Genomic DNA, 25405 nt, shown 5'->3' with positions numbered 1-25405 from the left:
GTTATCGGACCTCGTGTGGATTATGTCGGACCCGCAGGGGTGTTTTTGGAATTAATAAACGAGTGAAAGAGGGTGCTTTTTTTTTTTGTCTTACAGATTAGTGATGGTGTCTCATAGATGCCTGCCATTACTAATCCAGGACTTAGTGGCTGCTATAGACTGCCATTAACTCCTTATTACCCCGATTGGCACTACACCAGGGCAACGAAGAGCCAGGCCAGTGGCAGAATTGCATCTAATGGTTACGCCACTTCTGGGGCAGCTGTAGGCTGCTATTGTTAGGCTGCAAAAGGCCCAAATAACCATGGACCTTCCCACTTTAATAATATCAGACCCCAGTCGTGTGCTGTACCTTGGCTGGTTTTAGAAAAATGGGGGGGATTTTACGTTTGAATTAACTAAAAATTTAAAAAAGGGTTTGATCCCCCTCTATTTTTCATAACCAGCCAAGGGACAGCAGACAGCTGAGGGTTGCTGCCCACCGCTGCTGCTGTTCCTGTGCTGGATATGAAAAATGGGGGGACCCCAAGTAATTTTGTTACCAAAAAATAATTTAAAAAAAAAACAGCGGACCAAGCTAGTTATTCTATTTATCAAGGTATCCTGTTATTTCTTTCTATCAATAGATTTGACTTTAAAAACGCAGTAAAACGCATGCATTTTTTGGGGGGTCAAAAATGTGCATCTTTGTGGTCACCACAAAGATGCAGCTTGCACACCTAGCCTAATTGTATTCCTGATCTGTCTTTCATTAACAAGTATAAACCCACCCAATGTTTGAGTGTCAGAAAATTAGTTTTCTTTCTCTTTTCCTCTTTCAGCCATGGCGTCTGCTGATCTGAAAGACGAGCTGCTCTGCTCCATCTGTCTGAGCACTTATACAGATCCTGTAATGCTGAGATGTGGACACAACTTCTGCCGGGTCTGTATTGATCGTGCGCTGGATACACAGGACGAGTCTGGAGATTATTCCTGTCCTGACTGCAGAGAAAGGTTTCAGGAGCGGCCGGCGCTGATGAGGAACATAGCTCTGCGTAACATAATGGAGAATTTCCTCATTACTCCACCAACACTGACAGAACCCGGGATCTGCTGCACTTACTGTGTGGACTCTCCTGTACCTGCGGTTAGATCCTGTCTACACTGTGAGGCTTCTCTGTGTGAGAAACACCTGAGGGCTCACAGCAAATCACCAGAACACGTCTTATCTGATCCCAGCACTTCTCTGGAGAAAAGGAAATGTCCTGTCCATAAGAAGGTCCTGGAATATTACTGCACCGAGGACGCTGCTTGTATCTGTGTCTACTGTTCAGCAGGAGAACATCGGGGACACCGGGTGGAGATGCTGGATGAGGCCTCAAAAAAAAAGATGGAGAAACTGAGAAATGTTCTCCAAAAACTGACAACAAACAGACTGGAGACTGCGGAAAGAGTCCAGTGTCTGGAGGCACAGAGAAGAAAAGCTCAAGAAAAAGCAGCTGGAGAAGCCGAGAGAGTCACTGCCCTGTGTACAGACATCATGAGACGGGTGGACGACCTGGAGAAGAAGGTCCTGAGTGAGATCTCCAGGCAGGAAAAGGAAGAGTCACTGTCACTGTCTGCTCTGATCCATCAGCTGGAAATAAAGAAGGACGAGCTGTCCAGGAAGATGAGGCACATTGAGGAGCTGTGTAACATGACTGATCCACTGACCGTCTTACAGGAACCAGACACCGGTGACTTGTGTGATCCTGAGGAGGAGGAAGGTGATGAGGACACAGGGGGACATGATAAACAGCTCCATGATGAAGATGACCTGGATGTGGCTGTGATCTCCCACACATTACACACATTATGTGAGGTAATAACAGGTATAAGGAGGTGGATCTATGTGGAGGGTCCTGCAGACATATTACTGGATGTAAACACGGCTGCTAATCATCTCCTTATATCAGACGACCTGAAAACTGCGACCTGGACAGAAAGGGACCAGAATCGTCCAGAAACAGCAGAGAGATTCCAGTGTAATCAGGTGATGAGCAGGAGGGGATTTACCTCAGGACGACATTACTGGGATGTGGAGAGCAGTAGATCTGGGAATTGGATGGTGGGGATGTGTTACCCCAGTATAGACAGGAGGGTGCCGCTGTCACTGATTGGAGAGAATAACAAGTCCTGGAGTTTTTGGAGATGTTATGGTCGTTATTTTGTGATACATGACAATAAAGAGATCCGGTTACCTGACAAGATCTCCAGTGATAGATTCAGGATCTGTCTGGATTATGAGGCCGGGCAGTTGTCCTTTTATGAGCTGTGTGACCCCATCAGACACTTGCACACTATCACTGCCGCCTTCTTCGAGCCCCTTCATGCTGTATTATATGTATATGGTGGTTCTATAAAGATATTAGGGGGTAAACAGTAATTGGGAGAAATTATGAATATGTAAGATATCTTGGCAGATACTGGAGACAGAACTAAGCTTGTAATTGCTAAATCATTTCGCCAATAGGATGAATAAGATGGTTGGATACAGGTGATGATCGCTACATGGCAGCTGTCACTAGGACTAGATGACATGGGTGTATGATCAGCTGTGCAGGTATATAGTGATATATCTTCAGTTGCTACTATAATACATACTGGAGATTATATACTCTGGGAATAATGCTCATCTATTATCGATTCTGAAGCTGGTTTCTTATTTGTCTGTTTTCATATTGGGCAATTGTTTGTTTTATGGGGGTTATTTTTACAAAATCACAATAAAATACAATGTAATGTGGCGCCCTGATGTGAATACACTTAAAAGCAGCTATTAAACAAAAATACACATCAAAGTGAGCACTAATGGATGGTATTGAAAGGGTTAAATGACCTTGGGCTACTGATGTCACACCCCCAATGCACAGATAGTGATGCCTCACATCAAACTCAGGTCACTTCAGCCTGGCCCAAATGGGTTCTGGGCATCCGAACTGGCATCAAAGTGGGCAGACAGCTGATTTAAACAATTTGCATATGTAACTGGTGTTTTAATGGGTTAAATGTCTTGGGGCCCAGAACCCATTTGGGTCAGGCTGAAGTGCCCTGAGTTTGGGGTAGGGCATCTCTATCTGTGTGTTTGGGTGAGATGGCTCCTGTCATTTCCCCCTTTCAATAACATACTTTGGTGCCCATTTTTTTTTTTTTGTGCCAGTTTAAGGTTATGTGCGCACGTTGTGTAATTACATGCAGTTACGCTACGCTTTGTAGCGCAGTGTAACTGCATGCGTCCTGCGTCCCCTGCATAATCTATGGAGATTGTGCAGGGGCCGTGCGCACGTGGTGTCTTAGAGCGCAGTGCTTCAGCTGCTGCCCGAAGCGCGCATTCTAAGAAGTGACGTCACTTCTTCCGTGCGATTTGCGATTATGCAGGGGACGCAGTTAACACCTGTCTATGGCAGGAGCTGCAGGCAGAGCGCATGGAATCGGCTTTTTTTTTTTTTTTTTTTGGGTGATCACACATCCCTTTAATTATTTATTTCTGCTCTAATTGTTTGGACCAGTGAATAAATGTATTCAATCAAATTTTATAAACCAGTTTCTTACCTACTGTTACTGCACGATTATCAGGATGACGTGTTCTGAAACTAGATGCCAATTGGCTGCTAAACTATAGGCATCACTGAGCCACCACCATCCGTCCGTGTCGGCATCACCAAGCCATCGCCATTTTTCTCTAAGTATCATGGAGCCTCCACCATTCTTCACCTTAAAGCCATGTGCGGATTTACAGTGAATTTTACCCTGGATTTGCTGCAGAAAATGTTTCTAATAATTCTGCAGTCATTCCCCAGCAAAACCTATGGGTATAGAAAAATGCTGTGCGCACACTGCGTTTTTTTGATACCTGCGGAATTTCCGCTGCGCAATTAATGTTCATGTCATTTTTTTTTTTCTCCGCAGATACCTGCGTTTTTTGCCATAGATAATGGTAAAAAACCGCAGGTACCAACCCGTGGATAAACCACGGCAAAACTCGGCAAAAAACGCGAGTGTTGTTTTTGCCGCGGGTACGGTATACTGTCAGAGGGTGCGGATTTTTCTTAAGAAAAGTCCATTTTCTAGTGCGCACATAGCCTGAGAGTTTTCTTTGCAGCAGATGCTTCATCCTTGTTCCATCACACATACCACTGATCTATAGGCCTGAAAAGTTTGGTTTCTCTCATCCCTCCCAAAACTTCTGTTGTTTACGTGGTTTTCAGCAGATTGGAGCCAACCTTTTTCTGCAGTCATTTGAGGCGTACGTCATTTTTGGGGGTGGAGTGGCATGGCAACTTTCCTTTTCATTTAGTATGTGAATTATGCCTCACTCGTTTTTTTGCATACGAGTTTTATCTGTGGTTTTCACAGATGGCACTGGTACCTATTATAGTCTTTACAGCTGTTCACAGGTCCGTGCATTTTTGTGGACTGAGTGGTCTGTCCAAAATCACGGTGACCTGTCCAATTTTCATCTGAGCCTGGATCAATCTCCCCAATAGAAGTCTGTGTGTCCGTGAAAACATCAGATGGCACTAGAATGTCATCCATGTGCTGTGATTTTTCCGGAACTGGTTGATAGCAGAAGTCTTTAATTTTTTTTCCCCTGTCAGAGAAAAGCCGACCCTCGGCCTCCTCAGAAATCTGGTGGGATCCCGAGATGGAGGCTGATATTCTCTGATCTAACCTGAGTAGTTAGTATGTTATTGTGGTAAATCTATATTACTTACATCTATATATTAATGATTACTGTTTTCCTATGGTGTATTACATTACCCTAGCATTTACACTGTCCTAATGTTCCACGTGTTATATACAGTGTGTCCACCCATATCCTGTCCACCGCCATTAACTTGAGAATGCAGATGTGCATTGCAGCTGACGGGGGCCGCTTTGAGCATCAAAGTTAAATGAGCGCAATATGCGTGACCAGCATTCATTGTTTGGGGGGCGTCATGGGTTTCATATCATAGCATTTCTGTATGCAAGGTGTCAATTCGTATTGAATTGCTGATGTCCTACAACTTTGTAATTCACATTTTTTTTTTTTTCTCTATCTTGTTCCGTTTTCGAGATAAAAATGCTAACTCCGTTTTCCACCAGGTGGCGCTATAGGTGGTCTCATTGCGTAGCGTATGGCTACTTTACTATACCTAGACACCACTTCTATGCCTATGGCCTCTTCTCCACTAGCGTTTTTTTCCTGCAAATTCCCTCGCATTGAGAAATGGTTTGCAATCTGTGTAATGATTTCCTATGAGGCTGTCTCCTTTTATCCGTTTTTTATGTCTATACACGGTTCCACCTTCAAATCGCAGCATGCTGCGATTTGATGCGATTCTCAGCTCTCTCACCCCCATGAAATCCTATGGGGGTGAGAAAAGTCAGAATTCCGGTGGCATACGCATGTCACACGGATCCTGACACTTGCATACCGCGTCAGACTGGTACCGGAGGAATCTCCTGTAAAACCAGTCCTGGCCGCGGTTTCATGCACTGAACCCGGGAGCTGTTACCTGAGCTCTAGACTGCAGCCTGAACAGCGAGCGCCGAGTGATGGATTCCCCGGCGATTGCTGTTCAGGTCAGCACAGCTGCAAACAGATCAGGCAGACGCTGGAGCTCAGGTGACAGCTCTGGAACTCAGTGCAGGTAACCCCGGCCAGGACTGGTTTTACAGGAGATTTCTCCCGTAGCCAGTCCTACGCTGCTTACCTAAAAACTCACATAGCACTCGCATGACGCTCACATGTCATACGGATGCTATGTGAGGAAAAAAACACACACTGTACGCATATCACACGCAGGATACTCTACTCACATTTTGAGCCGAGTATCGCTGTGATTTATAAAACGCTAGTGGAGAAGAGCCCTATAGCTGCTGTCGTTCTCAAGTTAATGGCGGTGGACAGGATATGGGTGGACACACTGTAGTAAAATAATGGTGGCTTTACAATCTTTTGCCATCTAGTCGCTCATTTTGGTATTGCGTCATAATATATTCTAGTTGGTATTGTACTCTGTATTAGCCTCCCTTTTTTTTGTGCATCTTCTATAAATGTAAATTTGTAAATGTAAAATGTTTTTTTTGTATGAATTGTGCTATATTTTTCAATAAACTGTTCAATTTCTATATATTTTTTAATCTGTTTTATTTTTGGAGTGACTCATTATATGGTTTATTATCTGATGGGAACCTGTCAGTACGTTTCTCTTATTGGAAGCAGCAGTATAGCTGTATAGGCGTTTAATATATTTTTCTGTAGACATCTGATCACTAAAGGGGACTTTACACGCTGCGACATCGCTAATGCGGAGCCGTTGGGGTCACGGAATTTGACGCACATCCGACCGCATTAGCGATGTTGCTGCGCGTGACACCGATGAGCTTTTTTTTTTTTATTTTTTTTTTTGCATCGTTGCAAAATCGCTCATCGGTGACATGGGGGTTCATTCTCGATTATTGTTACTGCTGCAGTAACGATGTAGTTTGTCGCTCCTGCGGCAGCACACATCGCTATGTGTGACACCACAGGAACGAGGAACCTCTCCTTACCTGCCTCCCGGCCGCTATGAGGAAGGAAGGAGGTGGGCGGGATGTTCCGGCCACTCATCTCCTCCCCTCGGCTTCTATTGGCCGGCCACTCAGTGACGTCGCTGTGACACCGCACGGACCGCCCACTTAGAAAGGAGGCGGTTCGCCAGTCACAGCGATGTCGCCGGGCAGGTAAGTATATGTGACGGGTCTGCGTGATGTTGTGTGGCACGGGCAGCGATTTGCCCATGTCACGCAACAGATGGGGGCGGGTACCCGCGATATCGGGACCGATATCGCAGTGTGTAAAGTAGCCTTTAGAAGCCATATGCAGATTATGCTGGGGGTGCACTGGTGCTGCTCAATGCACTTGGACAGCTTCTTGGTGGGATACTGAATGTGTAAAGCTCATTATAACACATTGAAGTCAAATATCCTTCATAGTACACATAATTTATGGACTACAACTCCCAGCAAGTGTGGCGCCCCAGTGGTCCGTTTGCCACAGTAGCGTTGCCCTCCTCACAGGCGGTGATGCTATGCCTGGAAGCAAGAATGGAGGTCCCCCATGCTAGAGAACACCAGCAGTCAACACTTTCCTCACTCCATGCCAGAAGGGGGAGCTCTAACCCAGTACATGGGAAGCTTCCCTATGCATTCTGGCCTGGGGGAGTAGTTGGGGAGAGACAGGAAGTGAAACTGAAAAAGGAGTTGAAAGTAAACGTTCACTGAGAAGGGAGCTAGGACTGAGCTCCTATGGGTCGAGCACAGAGCCTTGGACCCAGGTGTCCTGTTTCTATGTGGGTGCTAAAGTCCCCGCAGCTGAATCCGGAGGTCAGGAGACTGCAGGTCTTCTAGCCCCACAGAATGCTCGGGCCATAGTAGAGCCAAGAGTCGTGACAGGAGGAGCGGTACCAGTACGGAGCTCACGCTACCTGCCATAAGGGTGAGAACGAGTACCGACACAAGGGAGAGCGCTGCAGAGTAGCTTCAAACCGCAGGGACCCATAAATTCAGTGCCAGAGGGAAGGCCTCTGAACATACCCGGCTGGGTGAATACTCTCAACTGCTTCCAGGCTGACCGGACCTCCATCACTAGCTGGACCTGTCTCCCGGGCCTGTACCAACTATTACCGAGTAAAAGGTAACGGAAACTACGGTCCCTGTGTTGTTCAGTTATTACCGGCGTCCTCACTCCTGCACCCCAACGACTGAGTCCCTCCATCAACTACAAAGACTACTACTCCCAACAGCCCTAGGGCCTAGCTCTACCTGTGGAGAGCTATTCCAACTCAGCTGCATCACCACCTGCCCCAGCGGTCCCATCCTGCAGTGTCAGCCATTTGTGGCCGACTACCACAGGTAGCGTCGCGAACTATCATCCCCTGTAAATAACCCCCTCATCTTTAACGACACCGCTGGGGTCACGAAACCGGGTCTTGCCGCCACGACAACCTCTAGACAGACACCGGCTCCGTAACAAGTGTCCCACGGTTCCGTTGGGCGTGTCAACTTGGCATCACGAACAGGATTTCGTGTCCGCTACAATGGGAACGGTGCGCCTTAAAGACTGTGTAAATAGCGTTCACTAACAACGCTTGCCATTAACCACGTGACGCGGGACGAAAGGGGGCAGGCTATTATGGGTGGAACCCAAAAAAGCACGTGAAGAGAAGCCCCGCCGACAGAGCGGCTGTGAGTTAACCCCGGATTCCCCAAGAGGGAGACGCGGAGCCTGGCTGAGGTTCACTAGAGGGGAGAAACATGTCCAACCCGGCTGGAGATCAGGCTGCTGCTGTAGTTGCAGCGCCTGTAATGCTGCTCTCTATGCCGTAAATACCGAGAGAAACGTGGTTACCAGGGGATTCGCATAGCCTGAGAGACTTCCAAGAAAGACTGTGTAGTTTATTTGAAGTATACCCCCTGGCTGAGGGCCACAAAGCGAGCATTCTAATTGGCCAGTTTACCTCCCTCTGGGCCGCATCGGTTAAGTCCTTGCCGGACACTGACAAAAGAACTGTAAAACAAATTCTGGCCAGGCTGAAGGACACCTTGATACTCGCACGGCTGCGGACATAAAAATGAAGTTCTTCGGGTGCAAGCAAAGGGTGCAGGACAGCGTACGGGGCTATGCTCTGAACCTTCAAGAGACGATGAGGGTTGTTAAGCAGGTGGATCCCGACAGTGTGCATGATGAAGACCGGCTGCTAACTGAGCAGTTTATGGAGGGGCTCCTGTCTAACGCCTATCGGACACAGCTGCGCATTATGGCCCTAAAAAATCCTGACCGACTTTGCACAATTCAAGGATCAGGCCATCCGGGTGCTGCGAGACTCGACCCCAGGTGACGCTACACCCCTCCGGCTCCCTGCTATCACGTACACAGAAGTGATGCCCTCAACGCGGACCACCGTGGGGGCAGATGCAAAGACTCTAGGTAATGAAGTCGCGGGTGGAGGGGTTGAGAACGCCGCTCGCCTGGGAATCGCTGGCGCTCGGGTCCGGTGCTGCTGCTCCTCGGTGGCTCGAGCACGGGGCCGGACCCGGGAGCTCGAGCAGCGCCTCCTCGCCCACGAGTGAAAAGGGGAGGTTTGTGGTGGGATGTCGGTCGTGACGCCACCCACGGGGTTGTGGTGATAGTTGGGCACCACCGCTGCTGGTGACGGGGGATCCCGGGAGCGATGGCGGAGAGCAGCTGAGGTGTTGGCCCCTCCATGGGGAGGGGATGTTGGTCCCAGGGCCCCAGTTGGGGAGGGAAGGTATAGGTGCAGGGGCCGGATGCGGGGAGGCAGCGTGGGCGCGGGTGCAAGGTTAAGATGCAGCGCAGTGCCGAATGGCACTGTTGTACTCACTCAGACACGGACAGAGTCTCTGGTAAACCAAACGGCTGGATGGACGGGGCCCACAGTCGGCTGCGGTGTTTTCACTCTCCCCGGACGGGTTGATGGTGGCTGTCATTTCCCTGCACCTGTGTATGTGTTTGACTCCTATGGCTTCCCACGAGTAGTCCGCTCCCCGGCGTATATGTGTCGGGAGAGCCCGTTTTGCCGGCAGGCGCTGGCCCTTGGATCTCTGGCCCTTGGCGGTGGCTCTTATCCGGACGGGTTGGGCTGTTGCCTTCTAACGGGACTTGTTTGCGGTCTGGACCTCAGGGGTTCATTCCCAATCAGTGAATTTGACCTTTTCGGCGGCTCCTAGCCTAGTCGGGGTCTGAGTACCCTGTCTTGGTGCTTGGCTTCAATCTGCTTCCCAGTTCAGTACCGGCGGGCCACCGCCCGACCGGTCCTACGGTTCCGCTGACCTCCACCAACTCCTGCAGACGGCCACCACCGTCTGCCAAACTTGCTGATCGTGCCTGGGTTCCAACCCAGACACGCACAGTTTTTTGCTCCTCTCACTTCCACCTCTCAACTTCAACTTTCTCCTCAACTGACTTTATCCGGCCTCCAGACCTGTGAACTCCTCGATGGGTGGGGCCAACCGCCTGGCTCCACCCCACCTGGTGTGGACATCAGACCCTGGAGGAGGCAACAAGGATTTTGTTTGACTGAAGTACCTGGCCGGGGGAGGGTGTGTGTATGTGTGTGTTGTTAGTGTACTGTGACCCCTGGGGTCCAGTGCGTCACATTCCCCCTTGGTAAAATGCAGACCGTCCGTGGGCTGCCCGTCCATCACCGTTTTTCTTTTCTGAAAAGATAAATAACAGAGAAAAACAAACAAACGGTATGCACTTTTGTCAAATCTTCCCTGACAGGAGGAATGTTACTTTAAACGTTGCAAAAAAATAGTAAAACATTTTTAATAACAACAGACGGGTCCCAGTTCTTCCGCTTTCCCACCCAAACAACCTAAACCTTGATGCTACACACAGCTAGATGTAGCTCTAATTCCAGAATTAGTTCTTCTTCTCTTAAACATTGAAGCAATACCTAAACATTTTAGGCCCATAGTAATACATATTCTACTAGTGTCCACTAATCTCATTGCATCCAAATGGAAAAGTGAGAAAGCTCCTAATATTCAAGAAGCTAAGGAGAAACTAACTCTACATAAAACTTGAGTACTACTATGCCATAAAAAATAATACTCAAACAAAGTACCTCACCAAATGGGACCCATGGCCAGAGCCCAATCACCGAAAGACTACCGTATTTTTCGGACTATAAGACGTACCGGACTATAAGACGCACCCTGGTTTTAGAGGAGGAAAATAGGAAAATAAAACTTTAAGCAAAAAAATGTGGTCATGACACACTGTTATGGGGCAAGGATCTGCTGCTGACACTGTTATGGGGGTAATGTCCCCAAATTCTCTACTAAGGTACCCCATCCTGGTAATGATCCTTCTGCCTTGTATATGATCCTGCTATAAACCCCCATCCTGCTCATATACCAGCATCCTGCTCATATTACCCTTTCCTGTTCATATACCCCCATCCTATTGATATACCCCCCATCCATCCTGCTCATATTCCCCCATCCATCCTGCTCATATACTCCCATCCTGTTCATATACTCCCATCCTGTTCATATACTCCCATCCTGTTCATATACCCCCATCCTGTTCATATACCCCCATCCTGTTCATATACCCCCATCCTGTTCATATACCCCCATCCTGTTCATATATTCCCATCCTGTTCATAAAATACCCCCATCCTGTTCATATACCCCCCCATCCATCCTGCTCATATACTCCTATCCTGTTCATAAAATACCCCCATCCTGCTCATATTCCCCCATCCATCCTGCTCATATACTCCCATCCTGTTCATATACCCCCATCCTGTTCATATACCCCATCCTGTTCATATACCCCCGTCCTGTTCATATACCCCCATCCTGTTCATATATTCCCATCCTGTTCATAAAATACCCCCATCCTGTTCATATACCCCCCATCCATCCTGCTCATATACTCCCATCTTGCTATATGCCCCCATCGTGCTCATATACCATCCTGGTATATGGCCTGTATCCTATAGCACAGAGAAAAAAAAAATAAACGTTTATACTCACCTTTCCCTCACTCCCTCCAGCACCGATCATCTTCCACTCTGCGCCACTGACCTGTGTGTGTGGAGCCGTTCCCCTGCATCATCGCGATGTGTTCCTGTCTGTGCCGATCAGCTGATCAACACAGATCAGCTGACCGCCACGGACAGGAAGACATCGCGTGCTGCAGGAGGACGGCTCCACACACGGGGACGGGTGAGTACACTGATTCACTGCACCCTGCGCTGATGATGACGCGCGAAGAGCAGTGAATACAGCCGCACATGATCACTCCAGGCTGTAATTGCCAGGGATGATCATGCGGACCGACTCTTTACTATGCACGCATCCCCGCTCGTCCTCCCGCCCACCTGTCGGTGTCGGCTTCTGCACTGAGAGATGGGCGGAAAGATGGGCGTGCATATGTAATGAGCGGGCCCACGTGGTCACGGCAGGCGCTGCTACAGCCTGCTCGTGCCCCCGATGACACGCTCCACCGCAGCACCCTCATTCCTGGCCGCAGCCCTATAGTCAGACCATAAGACGCACCCCCAACTTTCCCCCAACATTTGGGGGGAAAAAAGTGCGTCTTATGGTTCGAAAAATACGGCATATAGCTGTAAAATAGTGAGTTTATGGAGATTTGATTCATAGACTGGATTACATGCATTCATATAATGTATGTATATTTCGCCCATGCCTTTAAGGATGCCTGTGAGTTGGAAAATGCTAACCAAGGTTTTTGACATTGTAGAACCAAAGTCATCTGCTAGTTGTTCATCAAAGTTGTCAAAGAAGAGCTATATTCTGTTTGGAATGTTGGGCTAAGAACTGAAATAGCTATGAGGGACTTCTTACTGTTACACTAAGGTCAAAGTTCAGCAAGCCTCAAAGGAATTATAAATAAGTTGAAGTAGGTTTTGTTACAAGTCTCTACTGCGCAGGTACACTTATTTCGCGGGTAAAACGTACCACGTGACATGACATAATGCTGAACTAAAATAAGGATAGTTACTTTTTGTATACCATGTAAAGAGATAAGGACAATCAGGAGGAGGGGTTTGGGTTATAAAAGAAGCCCACACTTCAAAGGTGAGAGAGAAGGAGGGAGGAGAAAGACGGACTCATCAAGCCCGACCAGACCATCTACAGACAGAGAGACGGCTTACACACACTACAGCGATGTAAGATAAATGAACTATTATTTTTTCTCTCTGCCTATCTGTCTATCCATCTATTAACTCAAGCCAAGACAGTTATTTTTCTCTAATGACTGTAACCTTCCAACTCTTAATCTGAATAAATCCATAATATGTTTTTGCACCAATTCTCGCTCCAATCATTATATACTGGCTTTGCAGTTGTCGCCTTAAACCCAGTTTTTAACATTGGCGAGCACCAGCCTGAATGATTGAGCGGCACAGCTGTTTTCAGTGAGAGGTGATTTTTTTCACGCTGCCTATTCTTGCAGTAGGACTTTTTTTTTTTCTCACGTCATTCCCTGCCCTTTGTCCGAGAGGGGGGGTCAGTGAGTAAAAATCTCTGTCCAAGCTGCAGGCGAACGACGATACACTGTGTCCACATCAGAACCTAAGAGAGGTTTAACGTGACAAAGCTGCACGGAGGTCGTATGTGTCAAAGCCTTGACAGACATCTGAGGACCATCCATCCATAAGACAGTTGGGGCCATTTGAGGACCATCCATCCATAAGACGGTTGGAGCCATCCGAGGACAAGCATCACATATTGGTGAGAAATGGATTTTATTCATCATTATTCTAGTAACAGTCATGTAGAGTATTTATTTGATCATACACATAGTGACGCACAGTTATGGTCAAATCTGTACCGGCAATGTGAACTTGAGAATACTAAGTTAGATAAGAAGTTTTTTACTGTGAATCGGTTACAGAAAAAGATACAGAATGTATTGGGTATGGTATACACTTACAACTCCATGGTGGGTGGGGCACAGCCATATGCACACACTATCTGCATGGTGACTGACACACCCATAACAACAGACACGCCCAATACAACAGACACACACGTCACAGATGCAGAGACAACAGATTGTCCAAATTGTTCGATATTAGCAGAACATATCGAACATCTGGAGGATTAGTTGGAAACAAGAGCAGATTTAATATCAAAACTACGGAAAGATATTAAATATGTATCTGTTAATACGAGACAGAACAAGACAGATGCTTCCCAGTCACCTGCAGAAGCTTCAGGTTCAGACGTACCGGACGGGCTGGATACGGCCGGGGACGAGACTCTGAATGAGGGGGAACTTCGGAAAAAGAAGTTACATGATAAGGCCGCCCGTCTTAACATTAAAATCCATGACCAATTAATGAAAATCATTAAGGACATACCCAAATATGATGATAAAATGGACGCCTTCCATAATGCGGACATTTTTGAGTCACATTCGGATAAATATAATCTAACAAATGAACAGAGAAACAAGATTTATAGGGTATGGCTTCCCTCCCACATGGCAAAAAGGTTACAAGCAACACCTAGGACTGACGAACACAATGACCTGATCCATGACACAAAGGAAGATAGGCTGAGACAGTTAATTCTCTTTACCACAGGAGAGTCTACCCCAACAGTCGAATTGTTAGAAAACCTTAAGACACACATACAGGAGGATCCATTTGTCTTCTTAGTCAAATTCGAACAGGCCTACAAAATGGTACTGGAAATCGGATCTGATCAAGAACCGCCTTCCATGATCAAGGCCTTTGTTAAAAAGTTTAAATATTTGGACCCTGCTTCATTCGAAATAGCTTCTAGAATGGAAAGTCTACAAGAGGCCACGTCATTTATTGATAGAATACGTAGACGAATGAAGCAAAATCAGGTAAAATCAAAAATAGCCATGATAGAAGGGAACACTGACACATTAGTATCCCAGGAAAAACAGATCAAAAACAACAAAAGACCGGTGTTGAATTCTAAAAACAAGAATTCAGGGGGGGGTAACAGGAAAAGCACAATTCATTGCTTTTTCTGCGGCCAACCCGGACACCTGAAGTGGGAATGCAAGAAATTCCTGAGGGCGGGAGTTGAGGAAAGGCTGGGTAAGGAAAATGGACTGATGCCAAACACATCCAGTGCACCTCCCCCATCTTCAGCACCTCCACCTTCATATGCACCCACTCATACTGACAACAGAAATAACCAATCACCATATACGCCCACTCATACTGACAACAGAAATAACCAATCACCATATACGCCCACTCATACTGACAACAGAAATAACCAATCACCATATGCACCTCTGACCAGACAGATAAGAGAAATGACCATACAGGGATTGGATGGAAGAGGCAAGACACCTGCTGCTCTTCTCCCTTCTCCATCATCCTGACTAGCAAAGCCGGTCCCCAGGCTACATCCACTGGAATTTGTTACTCGAGTTTCAATGGATAGCTGTGGTCGACCATTTTTAAAGGTAAATCTTGAAGGTCAGGAAGTAACATTTCTCCTTGATACAGGTGCGCAATTGAGTGTCACAAATGTTGATTTACATTTAAAGCCAGATTCCCCTGTATGTACAATTGTTGGTTTCAGTGGTAAAAATGGAACAAAGGTGACATTAGCGCAGGATGTTTCTTTGGAAATACCTGGTTTTTTGAAAACGAAAATGGATATTTGGTGTTGTCAGGATACTGAGAATATAATTGGCACTGATTTTATGGAAAAGCATGGCTGGATTATTGATTTGGGTAACAAAACAGTTTGGAAAGACTCTAACGGTTGTAAGGCGGTAGTTATTGATCCAAATGAATATAGTCATGTCGGGACCATTTGCTTGACCGATGTAGTGTCAGCAGATCATTTGTGGCCTGAAACTGGTGATGATGAAGTATTGACTGAGTTAGTACAGCGGTTTCCTTCTTTATGGGCTCAGTACAGGAATGAGGTTGGAACAATGAAGGATGTAGTTGTCAAAATTGAAGGCCGAGATCCGCCTCCACAGCGTCAGTATAAGTTGCCTTCGGAGTCAGTTGCTCCGATGTCTAAGATTATACAGGAATTGTTGGCTCAAGGTGTAATACGTAAGGCAAATTCTGTCTGTAACAATCCATTGTGGTGTGTTCTGAAAAGCGATGGTAGCTATCGGATGTTGTTGGACTTGAGGATGTTCAATAAGTATACTCCCAATGTTGCACCGATTGTAGCTGATACCCATGACATGATGTCGAGATTGGATGCTAAGGCAAGGTATTTCTCAGTATTGGATATCAGTAATGGTTTTTTCAGTATACCGATTGAGCAAAGTTGCCAATATAGATTTGCATTCAACCACCTCGATCAGCAATTTGTATGCTGTCGTCTTCCTCAGGGGGCAAGTATGTCGCCAAGCATTTTTCATCAGGCGCTAGCGAACGTTTTGTCGAAATTTTCTCGTCCGGAATGTTTATTGCAATATGTGGACGATATCTTGTTGAGTACGGAGGACAAGGAGATGCACGTGATCTTGCTTGCAGAATTGTTTGAGCTGCTGCATGATGCAGGTTTAAAACTGAATACCAAAAAGGTCAAGCTGATGCAGACTGAGGTTAGGTTTTTAGGAGTTCTGCTAAATCCAGGTACACGGCGACCCCTACAGGACAGAATAGAGGCAATTGCATCTCTTCCAATTCCAACATCACACAAGGCACTAAGACATTTTTTAGGACTTGTAAATTACTCAAGGGATTTCATTGAAAATTTTGCTGACAAAGCCAGACCTTTGTATGATCTTTTAAAAGGTGACAATGATGATTATTTTGGTCCCTGGAGTGTTGAACAGGAAAAAGCCTTCACACAATTGAAACATGATCTACAACACGCACCTGCGTTAAGTATGGTGGAAAGGAACGCACCTTTTGCGCTTCAAGCACACACTTCAGAGACAAGTATCTCTGTGGTTTTGCTGCAGCTGCAAGGGGGGGAATGGAGAATCTTGGGGTACTTCTCTAAGCTTCTCTCACCTGTTGAGAGGGGGTTTGAGGTGTGCGCAAGACACCTGGTGGGAGTGTATTTTGCGATAAAAATCACTCAACACATCATCGGGTTCCAAAAGGTTATTCTCCAAACGCCACATTCCACACTGAAACTTCTCTTTGAGAAAAATATCCCAGGTGTGTCACATCAGAGATTTGCCCATTGGTTGCTCTCATTGTCTCCAAATCAAATTGAGGTAGATTATAAGGCCAAATATGTTCTTCCTCAATTGATGCAGTATGAAGGACAAACCCATGATTGCATAGAAACGTTCCATGAACCAAGTCCATCTCTCTTCAGACGACAGTCGGAAGACGCAGATGAACCTGTGTTTGTAGACGGTTCTAGATTTTTTCTGGAAGGACACTATCACACAGGATATGGAATTTTCTATTCCAAGCGAGGACAAGTGGTAAAACACAAGTTACCGAGTCATTTCTCAGCTCAAAGGGCAGAGATAGAAGCGGTAAGAATGGTCCTACAGCTGAATGAAGCTGATGATCAAACTCCAATGGTAATCTACAGTGATAGTTCCTATGTTGTCAGATCCCTAACCGATTACCTGCCTGTTTGGGAAAGGAGAGGCTACGTGGACTCGTCCAACAAAGCCTTGCTGCAGCGCGAAACTCTAGAATCAATTTTTGAGATGGCATCTAGGGCCCCAAATAGATTTGCTATAGTGAAAGTCGCTGCACATCAAAGATCTGATGATGAGTTATCTGTAGGAAATGCAACCGCAGATGCTCTAGCCAAAGAAGCTGCCCTGACAGGAGAGGAAGTGTTTGACTCTGAACCTTCTGAGAATTCAGCGGTTCAAAGAGCAGACACGTACATACCTTCATTTGCAGAAGAACAGAGAAAAGATCCTTCTTTTGTTACTTCTCAGGATGATCCAAAACCTCCTTTTATCTGTGAAAATGGGGTTTTGTGTCACAGTTCAAATGGAGAATTGCGTCCAGTTGTACCACAACATCTACAGGTAGAATTCACTCGATACAACCATGAGAGTTTAGGTCACTTGGGACAACAGAAATTGTTAGTCATTCTCAAGGAGAAATTTTATTGGGAAAAAATGGACGAAACAGTTCAAAGTGTTGTACTATCGTGTCTCATTTGTGCCCAAATAAATCCAAGACCTAAAGGACAGAAGCCACCACTTCTACGAATCGCACCTGCAGATGGTCCATGGTCTACACTGCAGATAGACTATATTGGTCCTTTACCCTCAGGTAAACATGGTCTCAGGTATGCATTGATTGGGGTAGATGTGTTCTCAAAATGGGTAGAAATATTACCTGTTAGGAAAGATGATGCTTTGTCCACAGCAAGGGAATTGGTACAACATGTCTTTTGTACTTGGGGGATCCCAAGGATGATTACCTCCGATCGAGGTAGCCACTTCACAGGTAAAATCATGCAAACTGCTTGTGCTATTCTAGGGGCGCGACAGCAATTTCATGTCCCCTATCATCCACAATCTGCGGGAATTGTGGAAAGAATGAATAGAACAATCAAGTTCAGAATTGCAAAGATGCTTTTGGACAAAGGTAACACTTGGGTTGACAAGGTACCTTTCATACTGATGAGTATAAGAGGTTCAATCTCTTCTACAACTCAATTCACTCCGTTTGAGTTGATGACGGGAAGAAAAATGCCATTGTGGTTCCCACATGAGCCATTTTTATCCACACCACAAAAAGATGCTATCTCAAGGTCCCAATGGTTGAGATCGCTACAGGAGAACCTGAAAGCGATTCTGCCATATGCGGCATCGAGAATGCAGAAAATGGAGCCACCCTATGAGTCCAAATTCAAGAAAGGTGCTCTAGTGATGATCAAAACCTTTCGCAAGAGTGGTCCATGGGAGTGTAATTGGGAAGGTCCTTTTGAAGTCCTTGAGACTATGGGACAAGTCATGATTCTTGTGCACCGAGTGTCAAATGTGGTAAAAAAGACCCGGAAAACACAAAAAGTGTGGGTTCACGTTGACCAGTGCAAAATATTTGTGACAAAATAATGATACTGCATTTCTTTCCAGGAAGAAATGGATTCCTATACGAACTGGAATAAAGAACCTAAAGACTGCGAAGGAAAGATGACATCAAGCCTTCCGGAGAAAGAACATCTTCCCAAGCTCAAGACAAGCTTCTACGTGATGGGAACTACTTTCCTGCTGCTTTGCTTTATTTTCGTCATTGTTTACATGTTACATCAAGGAACAATCGCCAATGATGTGAATGAACGGACTAGAGAGATTCAACATTCTCGAAGACCAAGAGGATCAGATACACGGAACTTACTGACAGAGAACATCACGGATGATTCTGTGGAGATAACAGGAAATATCTGCATGGGATATGGAACAAAATGTTGCATTGAATTACATTTCATACACGACACAGACATAATATTACATGCGATTGCAGGACCTAAAACTAGATTCACACAATTACAAGGAGAATATGTACACAATAATAAAACGGGTACATGGGAATGTTCTCCTACAGATGTACTATACTGGAACATAGAGATCAGAGGTGATGAACCTGCTGTATGGTCCGGTGATATTACAAATTACATGATTGCAAAGGGAAAGTTTGGAAGATCCAAAACAGAAATTTTGTTAAAAACTCAGGTTTTTGGGAAAATTCTGGATCCTTCTTTACTCTCCATTACAGAAGGAGATAAAGATTGGGTCAAAACATGGAATTTCCAGATAACACGGGAACCTGTGCAAGTTCAGGTATCTGTAGTGTTTACCGTTACTAACACTATAGTTCCGGAAATAAGGGTTTCACCACAGACAGTACATAACAAAGAAAATACATTACCCATAATGTTAAAATGTAGCACAAGGTTGAAATTGCCTTCTGAGTCTTTGTTGACATGGACCAAAAATTCATCATTTTTGGGAAGTTTTTTAAACAGTCCAACTAATGTCATTCACAGAGGTCAGATTGGTAATATCAGATGGATGGATGATAATTTCATTTTTTCCATAGAGAATCCATCTTCCAGGGACTCTGGAATTTACCAGTGTTGCGTTGAAACAAAGACACATTACAGACATTGTAAAGACGTTAGTGTGAATATTTGGTCAGCAGCAGATAGTGCATGCACAGACACGAGATTCATGCCGTCTACTCCTTTCCAAATTAATCAATTTCAGTCCAAGTCCTTATTAAGGGATGGAGAATTTATGACAATGGTGTGGACTTTCAATATGTCTCATTGGAAGATCTCTACCAGGTTTCCTCAGTGTCAATCACATCTCATAAACATGGAGATGGGGATAGAACAATGGTTTGGGAAAAGAACTGCTCAGACTAGGAGTAAGAGAGGAGTGTTAGAAGGAATTCTGGGAGGAATTGGGACAGTGGGAAGTCTGACTAATGCCATGAATATACAGACACTTAAGTCAGATTTGGATAATATTGGTTTTATTGGAGGAAAAGGTGTAAAGGTTCAGAAGAGTCTGAATCAACTTCTTGAAAAGATGGTAATGAATACAGCTGCTGTACTAGGGTCTTCCGTGTCACATCTACAGGATGCTACATTAGCTCTCGTGGGAAGCACACACGAAACACAAGTAGCTAAAGCGTGCCTGGAGATACAGGTAGAGTACTCTTCTAATTTGAAGTTGATTGCACAAGCTTTACAGAGTGGAATTACTCCACTGGGAATACTGCGAAATTTACCTGTAGAGTATGATTTTGCATTGAATCATACGGATTTGTGGGTAAATAAGTGGTTAGGATGTGAACGAAACATTTGTGTTGGCACATCGCTAATCCCAGTGATCGGAAGAGAGGGAACTATTGTTCCTGTTACAGTTTTGGGTATACCTGTGAGTAACACACAACAAGTGTTCTATCAACTGCAGTACACAGATTTTGCATTTGATGGAGTGAACACTGAACAAGTAGACATTTCTTCATGTTTGCATTTTGTTTCTAAGGTGATGTGTTTACCTGGACAGGATAAGGTGATTTATCATTCATGTTTTCATAATCATTCTTCTTGTCATGCGAGAATAGAGACTGTACAGACACTACATGATCTGGTGACTCCAGTAAGTCCAAATAAGATTTGTTTTCAGGTCATGTCTGAGACAGAGAAGGTTTCTGTTTTCTATTCTGCTTGTGTACATAAGGAAAACCTACCTATGGGTTTGTATTGTATAGAAGGAAATGTGAGGTCTCTTTCAAAGAAGGAAGGAAGTTTTAATATCACTTCAATAGGAAAGAGAAACTTAACGGCATTTCCCATACAATTCAATTTATCACAGATAAATGATTTTCCTTGGGATATGTGGACAAGTGAAATAAAGAAAGACAAGGGTTTGTTAGATTTATTAACAAAACAGTTAACCCCTTCAGCCCCCAGCCTGTTTTCACCTTAAAGACCCGGCCATTTTTTGCAATTTTGACCAGTGTCACTTTGACAGGTTATAACTCTGGAACACTTCAACGGATCCTGGCGATTCTGACATTGTTTTTTTGTGACATATTGTACTTCATGTCAGTGGTAAATTTAGGCCGATATGTTTTGCGTTTATTTGTGAAAATTTCGGAAATTTAGCGAAAATTTTGCAATTTTCAAAATTTGAAATTTTATGCCCATAAATCTGAGAGAAATGTCACACAAAAAAGTTACTAAATAACATTTCCCACATGTCTACTTTACACCAGCGCAATTTTTGAAAAAAAAAAATTTCCGTTAGGAAGTTAGAAGGGTTCAAAGTTCATCACCAATTTCTCATTTTTCCAACAAAATTTACAAAAAAAAATTGTTTAGGTACCACATCACATTTGGAGTGATTTGAGAAACCTAGGCGACAGAAAATACCCAAAAGTGACCCAATTCTAAAATCTGCACCCCTCACTCTGCTCAAAACCACATCCAAGAAGTTTATTAACCCTTTAGGAGCTTCACAGCAACCAAAGCAATGTAGACGAAAAAATGAAAATTTTACTTTTTTAACACAAAAATGTTACTTTAGCCATAAAAATTAGTATTTTCACAAGGGTATCAGGAAAAATGCATCATAAAATGTATCGTGCATTTTCTCCTGAGTACGCAGATACTCCATATGTGGTGGTAATCAAATGTTTGGGCGCACGGCAGGACTCGGAAGGCAAGGAGCGCCATTTGAATTTTTGAGTGCAAAATTAGCTGCACTCATTAGCGGACGCCATGTCGGGTTTGAAGACCCCCTGAGGTGCCTAAACAATGGAGCTCCCCCACAAATGACCCCATTTTGGAAACTAGAGCCCTCAAATATTTTTTCTAGATGTTTGATGTGCACTTTGAACCCCTGGGGGCTTCACAGAAGTTTATAACGTTGAGCCGTGAAAAGAAAAAAAATTTTTTTTACCACAAAACTGTTGCTTCAACCAGGTAGCTTTTTTTATCACAAGGGTATCAGGAAAAAATGCACCATAAAATTTATGGTGCATTTTCTCCTGAGTACGCAGATACCCCATATGTGGTGGAAATCAAATGTTTGGGCGCACGGCAGGACTCGGAAGGCAAGGAGCGCCATTTCACAGCAAAATTGGTTGGAATTATTAGCGGACGCCATGTTTCATTTGGAGACCCCCCTGAAGTGCCTAAACAATGGAGCTCCCCCACAATTGACCCCATTTTGGAAACTAGACCCCTCATGGAATTTATCTAGCTGTTTAGTGAGCACTTTGAACCCCTGGAGGCTTCACAAACGTTTGTAATGTTCAGCCGTGAAAATATTTTATTCTTTTTTTTACCACAAAATTGTTTTTTCAAACAGGTAGCTTTTTTTTCCACAAGGGTATCAGAAAAAAATGCACCATAAAATGTATTGTGCAATTTCTCCTGAGTACTACGATACCTCATATGTGGTGGAAATCAATTGTTTGGGCGTACGGCGGGGCTCAGAAGAGAAGGAGCGCCATTTCACAGTAAGGGTATGTGCGCACGTTGCTTTTTACCTGCTTTTTACCTGCTTTTTTGCTGCTTTTTCTTCTGCGCTGTTTAATGCCAAAATGAATGTGTTCTTCTATTCAAGCAAAGTCTATGGGAATTTGGGTTTCTTGTTCACACTATGTTGTTCAAAATGCTGCCTTTTTGTGGCAGAACTTTGGTCAAAAACTCAGCTTTTCAGTGCAAAACCCAAATGGCAAAAACAATTGACATGTTGCTTCTTTGAAAAGCTGAGTTTTTGACCAAAGTTCTGCCACAAAAAGGCAGCATTTTGAACAACATAGTGTGAACAAGAAACCCAAATTCCCATAGACTTTGCTTGAATAGAAGAACACATCCATTTTGGCATTAAACAGCGCAGAAGAAAAAGCAGCAAAAAAGCAGGTAAAAAGCAGGTAAAAAGCAACGTGCGCACATACCCTTAAATTGATTGGAATTATTAGCAGACGCCATGTTTCATTTGGAGACACCCCTGAGGTGCCTAAACAATGGAGCTCCCCCACATGTGATCCCATTTTGGAAACTAGCCCCCCCCATACAAAAAAAAGTTAGTTTGGCGAAATAAAAAATACAGACATCAGTAAAAAAAAAAAAAAAAAAAGAGCGCCTGCCACTAAGACCAGTGCCAAACGTGAGAGCAATGCACGAGTCTCGCATCGTATCATCCACTGCAGTCTGGAAGCGAGCAACTGCGCTGGATAATGCGATGCGAGAGGGCGGGGCGGCAGATGAGAAAGGGCGCAGCGGATGGAAGATGGGAAAGGGCGCAGCGGATGGAGGAGCGGCAGAGGATGGGGGGGGGTGAGATGGGGATACCTACCTTACAGGATGGATCTAGGCAGCAGGATCACAGCAGACAGAAGAGGCAGCAGATGAAGGAGGGTGAAAAGGATGGGAGAGAGCAGGCAGCAGATCAGGGAGGGGGGCAGAGTCTGATGGGAGGGGGGAGGCAGCACATGGAGGGAGGGGGGAGGCAGCACATGGGGGGGGAGGCAGCACATGGGGGTGGAGGCAGCACATGGGGGGGGAGGCAGCACATGGGGGGGAGGCAGCACATGGGGGGGAGGCAGCACATGGGGGGGAGGCAGCACATGGGGGGGAGGCAGCACATGGGGGGGGAGGCAGCACATGGGGGGGGAGGCAGCACATGGGGGGGGAGGCAGCACATGGGGGGGAGGCAGCACATGGGGGGGGGGGAAGGCAGCACATGGAGGGGGGGGAAGGCAGCACATGGAGGGGGGGGAAGGCAGCACATGGAGGGGGGGGAAGGCAGCACATGGAGGGGGGGGAAGGCAGCACATGGAGGGGGGGAAGGCAGCACATGGAGGGGGGGAAGGCAGCACATGGAGGGGGGGGAAGGCAGCACATGGAGGGGGGGGAAGGCAGCACATGGAGGGGGGGAGCCGATTAGGTGCAGTGGCAGCCGATGGAGGCGGCGGCCGATCGGGTGCAGCGGCGGCTGAAAAAGGTGGGTGCGACTGAAAGGGGACGGTGGCGGCAGGGACAGCGGCGTGTAAAGCGGCGTGGCGGCCAGGGACAGCGGCGTGGCGGGCAGCAGCGGTGGATCGGCGGGCAGGGACAGCGGCGTGTAAAGCGGCGTGGCGGGCAGGGACAGCAGCGGTGGATCGGCGGGGAGCGGCGGTGGATCTCGGCGGGGAGCGGCGGTGGATCTCGGCGGGGAGCGGCGGTGGATCTCGGCGGGGAGCGGCGGTGAATCTCGGCGGGGAGCGGCGGTGAATCTCGGCGGGGAGCGGCGGTGAATCTCGGCGGGGAGCGGCGGTGGATCTCGGCGGGGAGCGGCGGTGGATCTCGGCGGGGAGCGGCGGTGGATCTCGGCGGGGAGCGGCGGTGGATCTCGGCGGGGAGCGGCGGTGGATCTCGGCGGGGAGCGGCGGTGGATCTCGGCGGGGAGCGGCGGTGGATCTCGGCGGGGAGCGGCGGTGGATCTCGGCGGGGGATCTCGGCGGGGAGCGGCGGGGGATCTCGGCGGGGAGCGGCGGGGGATCGGGGGGGGGGGTGCTATAACTTACCGATGGGCACCTGCAGCGACCGCTCTCATCAGCTTTCACGGACGGAGTGAAGCTGAGGGTAGCGGTCACATACAGGTCACCGGCACAAGATCCACAGTGATTGGGAGAGATCGGTCACAAGGCCGGTCTCTCCAATCAGAGCTGGGGGCGGGTGAAACAAAGTTCACCCAGCTCCAGCCAGTCATCAGTGCTACAGCAGCACTGATTATGGCTGGATTGCAATGTGTTAGCCATTTTCAATGGCTGACACATTACAGTGACTGTAATTGGCTGAACGGCGTTCGTCAGCCAATCACAGCCACTGTAGGTTCGGGGAGGAGGCACCACTCCTCCTGAGGTCAGGCAGAGGTCCCCTCCTTCCCGAATCCACCGTTTAGGTAAACAAATTTCACTCCCCGGGGCTCCGGGACCGCGATTTCGCCAGGACGTACTGAGTACGTCATGGGTCGTTTAGCACCATGTGACCATGACGTACTCAGTACGTCCAAGGTCGTTAAGGGGTTAAAGGAAGCAGAAATTATATTCAGGCATGAACAAGGTGAATTAAGTGATATTGAACATGAATGGAATGGAATGTCAGGTAGAACTTGGTGGAAGAGTTTTAGCAAATCTGTACATTCCTGGTCTCAGTCATCTTTTCAGTCAGCGGTTGGTAATGTTTTATTTAATCCCATCATAATCATATTTTTATTAGTTTTGATGTGTATTATATATCAAGTTTTTGTGATGTGTAGAATTCAGAAGATATATAGGAACATAAAAATAGAAATGAAAAAGGAAGATAACATTCTTAGAGGAATGTTAAATCGCAAGATGACTTTTTGACAGAAAGTTGCAGATTGGTTTATCAAGTCAAATATTGGTCTAGAATT

The 25405-nt window shown here is 46.2% G+C and overlaps 1 protein-coding gene across 1 annotated transcript; it reads left to right on the top strand.

Moving 5' to 3' along the window:
• The first annotated feature begins 823 nt into the window (after window positions 1-823).
• LOC142301080 (E3 ubiquitin/ISG15 ligase TRIM25-like) lies at window positions 824-2890 on the top strand. The gene has a single exon (XM_075342100.1). The coding sequence runs from the start codon at window positions 824-826 to the stop codon at window positions 2402-2404; it is 1581 nt and encodes a 526-aa protein (XP_075198215.1). The 3' UTR covers window positions 2405-2890.
• The last annotated feature ends 22515 nt before the right edge of the window (window positions 2891-25405 follow it).

The sequence above is a fragment of the Anomaloglossus baeobatrachus genome, chromosome 4 (assembly GCF_048569485.1).
Source record: "Anomaloglossus baeobatrachus isolate aAnoBae1 chromosome 4, aAnoBae1.hap1, whole genome shotgun sequence".
NCBI lineage: Eukaryota > Metazoa > Chordata > Amphibia > Anura > Aromobatidae > Anomaloglossus > Anomaloglossus baeobatrachus.
Note: the sequence above shows the minus strand (reverse complement) of the source record. Positions and strands in the feature narration are given on the sequence as shown.

Excerpts from the sequence above, each read along its gene's own strand:
- LOC142301080 (XM_075342100.1), top strand. The coding sequence starts at position 824 with ATGGCGTCTGCTGATCTGAAAGACGAGCTGCTCTGCTCCATCTGTCTG.